General features: G+C 53.4%; 3 protein-coding genes across 3 annotated transcripts; 2 read left to right on the plus strand and 1 right to left on the minus strand.

Moving 5' to 3' along the window:
* Positions 1–637: 637 nt before the first annotated feature.
* Positions 638–3,714, plus strand: BDZ99DRAFT_3447 (uncharacterized protein). The gene has a single exon (XM_033714424.1). The coding sequence runs from the start codon at positions 818–820 to the stop codon at positions 3,548–3,550; it is 2,733 nt and encodes a 910-aa protein (XP_033583829.1). The 5' UTR covers positions 638–817; the 3' UTR covers positions 3,551–3,714.
* Positions 3,715–4,513: 799 nt separating this feature from the next.
* On the minus strand, positions 4,514–5,271 carry BDZ99DRAFT_564694 (uncharacterized protein; the record flags this gene model as incomplete). The annotated part of the gene is made up of 2 exons (XM_033727386.1): positions 4,514–4,889; positions 5,104–5,271. 2 exons carry the CDS (start codon positions 5,269–5,271, stop codon positions 4,587–4,589), a joined length of 471 nt encoding a protein of 156 aa, XP_033583830.1. The 3' UTR covers positions 4,514–4,586.
* Positions 5,272–7,059: 1,788 nt separating this feature from the next.
* BDZ99DRAFT_456671 (uncharacterized protein) lies at positions 7,060–7,230 on the plus strand (the record flags this gene model as incomplete). The annotated part of the gene is made up of 1 exon (XM_033718507.1): positions 7,060–7,230. A coding segment is annotated over one exon (171 nt), but the record flags the coding sequence as incomplete, so codon positions are not given.
* Between the last annotated feature and the right edge of the window lie 9 nt (positions 7,231–7,239).

The following is a 7,239-nucleotide window of genomic DNA, read 5'->3' on the forward strand; positions in this document are numbered from 1 at the left end:
GTGATCGCGTACGTTGACTACTTTTTCCTGAAACCCGCTTTTGGTAGTCCGAAAGCACTCTCTGGAACAACTTCTGTTACAACCACACGGCGCCCACCTATTGCACCGCCATTCTCTTCCTCATTCTCCGCTGCGAACTCCTGCAAGCACCCCGTATGCCACCACTCTCAATGCGCCCAGCAGTTGTCCTCTCTTTCCTGGGAATTCCAATTGGACCCTGCTTTCTTTATTCCGCTCCAAGCTAGGCATTATCTTCTGACTACGATAGGACGTTACAGCCTCCAGCAACTCCCGATCCATACCTAGGCACACTGCACGCCACAGTCTCCACTTAGTCGATCCAGCCTCGCCTGAAACCCAGCCCACTCGATCGTCGGCAGCCCTGGGAACTATTATTCGCGCACTGTCCCGTGTGGTGCTCCAGATTTCTATTGCTTGCCACATGCTCTGTAACATTCGCTGCGCCGACCTCTCTTCTATGCCATTGCGTTGACCATTGCATGAGGCTTCACCTTCGCCGGACCGTTTGGAATACCGACACAATTGAACGCGCTGGACGAGTCCTAGCGACCATCGCGCTCCCTTTCGTATCCACTGTACACTTCCACGTCATTCATTTGTCCGCTAGCGGATGCTCTTTTTGGATCAGCGGCTGGTTACGTTTTACGCGACGGACAAACGACCGCAGGATCGCCCGCTGCAGCTGTGCGAACGCAGTCCTAGGAGTCCCTCGCATACCCATCATTACTCGCCAACCTACTGACTCTGTGTCGGTCGACAGACACACCCTTACCCACGATCTCTTCTACCGGCTTACATGAGTTATGACCGGCAGGCAGACGTGCCTTCGGGCAGGTCTGCAGCCAACCGAGATGCAGATGGAGCAAAAAGGGGGGGCTCTGTGCGGGCAGCTCGAGAAAGACTCCACGCACAGCGTCACCAAGCTCCAGGGGGATCTCCAGAACGAACACGCATCGTGGGACTACCGGCACGACCAAACCAGTTGGTGTCCCACTTCTCTGTGCAGAAGCCCCAGCAGATGCCAACTCCGCCCTCGAGTAGCGAAGGTCTTGCTACGGCAGTATCACCGACGCCACAATGGCCATTGCCCAACGACGCCGACGATGCCATCGATGGCTCTGCGTCTCAATCTCAGGCGCGGTCCACAGACCGTAGACCTCCTCCTCAACGGCCGCCAAGACCGAGTTATGTTCCCGACATCGTAAACCACCCCAGACCGACAGACCTGCCTACACAACAGCCTCAGCCAGTTGCGATGGTCCCGGAACTGACCTATCAGGATGATGATTATCTGTCGCCCTCATACGGAACGATGTCGTCAAGTTCGAGACCCTTGACCCAATCCTCGGCTGCTTCGGAAGTCTCCTCATTAGGCTCAATACCAGACTTCCCTATCCCTGCCCAACCGCTTCCTCGGCGGAGTCCAAATATCGGTCCACCACCCTCTGCACGTCGAGGTCCATCGTCGTACTATTCGCAAATGTCATATGTTTCGCCCATTGCGGAAGAGGCTGAAATAAACCGGTCGCACCACGGCTCCTACGCGTCAAGTAATGTAATACCATCGAATGTACAAGATTTCTATTTCGACGAAGATGCGTCACCTTCAGACGACGACAGACCAATCTCAGTCGAGAATGGACGGGAATCGCGAGCAGGCGACCACGATGAGCAAAGTGGACTGGTTCGACAAGCAAGTATTGGCAGGCGAACCAAACCTTCTTTGACGACAATCAAGTCAGGTGACAGTCTCCGAGTCGACGATCGTGCTTCCAGCAAACGCAAGGCGGAGAAAAAGAAGCAGGGGTTAGTTGCGCAAGCCGCCATTGCTGCGGGTGCCACAGGCGGTGCGTTTGCCGCCGGTATGGGTGCAGCACGAGAGCAGCAAGTCTCCCGGAATTCGTCGCGCGGCTCTGGAGGGCCTGGGAGCGGGTCATTGAATAGTGGAACAGGCCTCCTCGATCCTTCGTCTTCATCCTCCGAGTCTCTAGACTCTATGAAGCCTAAAAAGAACAAATCCGCAGGAGAGCTGAGACCAATACCAGCTCAAACGCGTTCCCGCTCTCCTCTAGCTCCCCTCGACTCGAAGCCCGCCCACAGTCCTCGCGACTATGAAAAGGAAGACGTGGACTCTCCAACTCACCCATTGCAGATGCCGACGCGACAGCCGTCGTCATTAGCGGAACGTGTTGGAAAACGAAGACCTCCTCGCCTGAACGTTGATGCTGTCAGGGAGGCCGAAGCACGAGGCAGCTTGACTAGTCTTCCGGATCTCATCAGACGTGCGACACGCCTTGCAGCGAACCTTGATCGTGGTAAGACAGCCAGCAGACTAGGGATGGACTTCTTCGCCGCTTCCGACCTTGAGAAGAGAGACGGAGAACACCGCACATCTGGTTCATTATCTGATATTCTGGCATCATTCCCGCCGCCTGGTCTTGCAACTCCTACCGGCGATTACTCTCCAAATAACCGGCATATGTCAAGATGGCCATCAGGTCTAGCAATGGCCGAGACGGCTTCGATGGGCGACGCGGAACCCAGGAAATCTGAGCGTCGTCGCCGACGGTGCTGTGGTATGCCTTTATGGGCGTTCATCCTTCTCTTGATCGTTTTGTTGCTCCTCGTTGCAGCCGCCGTCGTCATCCCAATCGTTCTGATCGTCCTTCCGAGAATGAGAGACAACAAGCACTCCGCATCGAATCCGGGAGCGACTAGCCAAGCTAGCCAATGCGCCGCGTCTCTCGCGTGCCAGAATGGTGGTGTAGCAATCGTCAACCCAGACGCCTCGTGCAGCTGCCTATGTACTAACGGTTTCACTGGTAAAACATGTACCAGCGGTACCGACTCAGGTTGTACTACCCAGGATGTGGATGGCATCAAGAGCGCTACTCTAGGCAACGCCCTACCTCGCTTATTGGAAGACTCGCAAGCAAACTACAGCATCCCTTTGAACGCTTCGCTCATTCTTTCCCTCTTCTCCTCCACCAACCTCAGCTGCACCTCGGAAAACGCCCTCGTCACCTTCAATGGCCTATCCTCCCGCTCCGTTGACTTTAACCTACCTCTTCTCAACAACGTGGACTCACCGCCAGCCTTGTCAGCCTCAATCCCAGCTTTGACGCCACGTCCCGAGGCCCGTCACATCCAGGTTCGTCAAGACCGCGCCACCAGCAACGGCCTCATCATCGCGGCTTCGGCAACTTCGCCTCCCACTTCAACCCGCACTAGTGGTGGGTCTCCAGCGGCGACCGAGACCCTCGCCACCGTGAATAACGCCACCGCGCTCGACTTTGCCCGTGTGGGTGTACTTCTCGTCCTACAAGAGTCTCGCGAAATAAACACGGCGGTCGCGGCGCAAGAGAACCTGCAGACCTTCTTTGAGGGACGCGGCGACAACAGTGACAATGCTGGCAGCGTCGACCTGGGAAGCAATTTCTCGATTGATCTCGTCAACCTCACAATCAGTCTAAGCAATGGGACTATAGTTGGCTCTAGTGCAGCTGGAAACGCGACAAAGACTCATTGATGCATCAGAAAAGGAACTCCATCAATCGCCTAGTTGTCCCTTATTTATACCCCGAACCCAGTACCCGATCCTGATACCCGATAGCTTGTGCACGATGCCCGCCATACATGCCTTATCAAACCTCCCTCCATATCTTTTTACATTCTTCTATCTACCACTATTTTGTTCACTTCACAACTCTCCTTCATCTCCTTACCATCTAGCGCGCAGCTCGCGTCGCATCAACGAGGCCTGCCTCATCTACTTGCTTTCCTTTGCATATCTCATTTCCCATCTAGCATATCTAGCACTGGCGGCGCGCGGTGTATCGCGCTATACGCGCTTGAATTCAAGTTTCCTGTTTCTTCAAGTCTTCCATTCTAGTCCCACCCCCTGTCTTGATGACGGGATGCTGGTCCTCGTTTTGTGTATTTTCTATTATGGCTGGGGCGGTAATGGCTGTGCCTCGCTTGCGAAGAAGAAAGGAAGACGAAAAGTGGCGTGGGCTGCGACACGAAGTGTAGTGCGAATTGTACATATTACGAAATCCCGCCTGTCTCTTGGATGCGGTAATGCCGAAAATACAACGAGCATATCAAATCATATCACTTTTGGAAACACACTGCCAGCGTTATTCGGATATCGAGCGCAATGCAATATTGTTTTTGTGGCGTGTCTTCGCAAGTTGAAGCACCCCCCGAGCTATTTATTTTCATCTAGCTGACATAGATGTAGCACCTGATTCCCGCCCTATAAACTAAGTACTGCTGATATCTAGCCAAATTCGCGATCCTTTTTCCACCAACGTCGAAAACAGACCCTAAACTTTTGCTTATCGAGTTAGGCGACTTCGGCACATGCAGCTCCCTCGACGCAATCCAGACTCTACATGGACTCCATAGTGCACCAAGAGTTTCCGCTCTGGATGATCAATCTTAGGGAAGACATTCAAAATGCTGTGCTGGCGATCATCGAATGGCATTTCCTATTCGAACAACTTTTCAATTCACTTCTACCACTAATTGCCCTCTTCCTCTGAAAACTCCCCGCCTCCTCCTTACACCGCCTCCCTCCTCTCATCCTCGCTCTTTTCTTTCCTCAACACACTCTCCCGATGCGCATTCGCCACCGCTACATCAGCAGGGCGTATACTACTCGCCCTCCTGACCTCCTCCTCACGCTCCACAAACGCTTGCGGCCGCTTATTCGCGATGGCGTCTTTATCCTGCCAGACGAAGAGGGGCGCGTTGCCGGCAAAAAAGCGGTCCAAGTCTTCCAGAGAGCGGTCCGCGGTCTCGGGATACAGGAAGTACACGATGAGCACAAAGGCGGCGTTGAAGACGGTCCAGATGATGTAGAACTTTCACTTTAGAGAGGAGATTCCGGGTGGTGTGATTTCGACGATTGTGAGATCGAGTCAGCGTGATGACTATGGGAAGGCGGTAGACCTAGCAAAGGGGGGAAGGAGGCAACGCACCTATGAAATTAAAAATCCAATTCATCGCCGTCCCCAACGCGGCCCCCTTGGTGCGCATGCTCAGACTGTTAATCTCGGTCGGACACAGCCACGACACGCCCTGCCACCCGATGCCGAAGAACACGTAGTACAGGAAGAAGAAGCCGATGCTTGCCTTCGCCCACGCGAGGCGTGTCGGGCCGGGGAGGGATGCGTTCTCGTTCTGCGAGATCGTGATGGTGATGACGAGGTAGCAGAGGACTTGGCCGGCGGCCGCGTACGTCATCTTGCGTCGCTCCCAGCGCTCGACGTTGGGGATGCCGATGAACGAGAAGAGGAGGTAGGATATGCTGTTACATCACCCCAATGTGCACACTGCCCACACCCGCGCTGCTCACGTGATCCTGCGCCGCTGTGGCTGAGTTCCGCTCCGGCCTGTTCCCATCGGAAGGTAAGTTTACTCAAGAATTGGGGCCCTGAAACTGGAACCTGGCAGGCCTACGGGCCCGGAAATGGGTCTTCCAGGCAAGGCGAGGAGCCCAGTCTCAACCTTCCTTGTCGAATACCGGGCCCAAAACTGGGGTTTCAACGAGCTGCTCAGTCTCAGCTCAGGATGCGCTCACCCCATCACAGTCACAGCTCAGGCTGGAGCATGAGCAGCTGAGTTCCCTGAACGGGAAAGGAAATTGCGTAGGTGCACATTAGGATATTGAACTACCTGTTGTAGGAAGGCTTTGCAATTGAAGACCGTCCTCCGGACAGACATAGAGAAAGTGAATAGGAAGAACGCAAAAAAGATTCACTCGCTCGACGATTCGAACCAGGATCTCCGAGGGGCAAAAAGAAATTGGTCACTTTGCTGTGTACGGTTTGGAATAGCGTGAGCTTTAACACACTGCGCAATTGCTTGCGTTGTTGAGTGTGCTATGTCACCGCCCGGTACGTGCCCTTGGATTCTCAATTTCTGAAATGCGTTTAATTTTTTTAACATATATACCCTTAGAACTGTCGCGCGCTATAAGCAACACTTGTGCTGCCTTACTAAAACACAAGTAAGTGCTTTCCGGTACCCCCACTCACAGAGGGCGGCTTAATAAGAAGAGTGAAAGCTGGTTTGCAGACATAGAGAAGTGAATAGGAAGAACGCAAAAAAGATTCACTCGCTCGACGATTCGAACCAGGATCTCCGAGGGGCAAAAAGAAATTGGTCACTTTGCTGTGTACGGTTTGGAGTAGCGTGAGCTTTAACACACTGCGCAATTGCTTGCGTTGTTGAGTGTGCTATGTCACCGCCCGGTACGTGCCCTTGGATGTCTCAATTTTCTTGGGAACTGACCGAAATATTTTGAAATATATACCTCCGCGGAATAGCGGAGATGAGGGCGGTGCGCTATCGTACGCCAGGAGCTGCTCAAGTGCTCGTACGGGGCAGCGGTGTCGATGGTTCGTGATAAGACAATCTGCACGCCTTAGTAGACGATGTCTGTTTTGCTGCGGTTGAGCCAGAGAGTTGCATGGTCTGTCGCTATCCAGACGTCGCCGTGCGTGAGTTTGGCGTTGATAAAGGTCCACTTGTCGTTGAGGTCGTTACTCTCGTAGGCAAATTCGCCCATCCTCGGCTTGAGGCTGTTGCGGCGATTTTATGCACCTGGAGAGGCCGGTAATCATGTCTTTCGAGATTAGGTGGCGGACACGCTTCTGCGGACAGAAGCCTGCGGCCTCCGTCGATTAAACCCGTTCTGCTTCCACTTTAGTTGCTCCAGATCCACGTACGTTATTGTTTATAGCTTTACTTTATGTAGAGTATTCTACAGATATTTTCTTACTCTATATGAAGTCAGTGATAGAAATAGGGCGTTGATAATCTCACACCCCCTTTTCGCTATTCGCACACCCCCTCCCCCTCTAGTCGTTTCACCGCCTTCCTATTGGCTCGGAGGGGTGTTCCGGAGCCTCCGATTCGCTCGCTTAACTTGCTCACTAATTCCAAATGCTCTCTCCAAATGCGGCCTTGATCGCAATCAATTACATCCTCTTCCTCTCCCTCTATAATACACTCACCATGGCCCTCTAGCCGCCACGGCTGGCGTACTACGCTACAGCAGAGGAAGCGCATATTGCTCTACAAGCGCACGCATCAGCGCGGGGCTACGGCCTAGCAAAATACCGTAGTAAACCAGACAGAGTGGACATACGAGCATACCTCCAGGACGCATGCCGACAGCTACACCGGTTGGTCTTTCTTGTATTGATC

Source organism: Mytilinidion resinicola, assembly GCF_010093595.1.
Source record: "Mytilinidion resinicola strain CBS 304.34 unplaced genomic scaffold BDZ99scaffold_1, whole genome shotgun sequence".
In the NCBI taxonomy this organism is placed as follows: domain Eukaryota; kingdom Fungi; phylum Ascomycota; class Dothideomycetes; order Mytilinidiales; family Mytilinidiaceae; genus Mytilinidion; species Mytilinidion resinicola.

Coding starts and splice junctions, on each gene's coding strand:
- BDZ99DRAFT_3447 (XM_033714424.1), top strand. CDS start 818: ATGAGTTATGACCGGCAGGCAGACGTGCCTTCGGGCAGGTCTGCAGCC.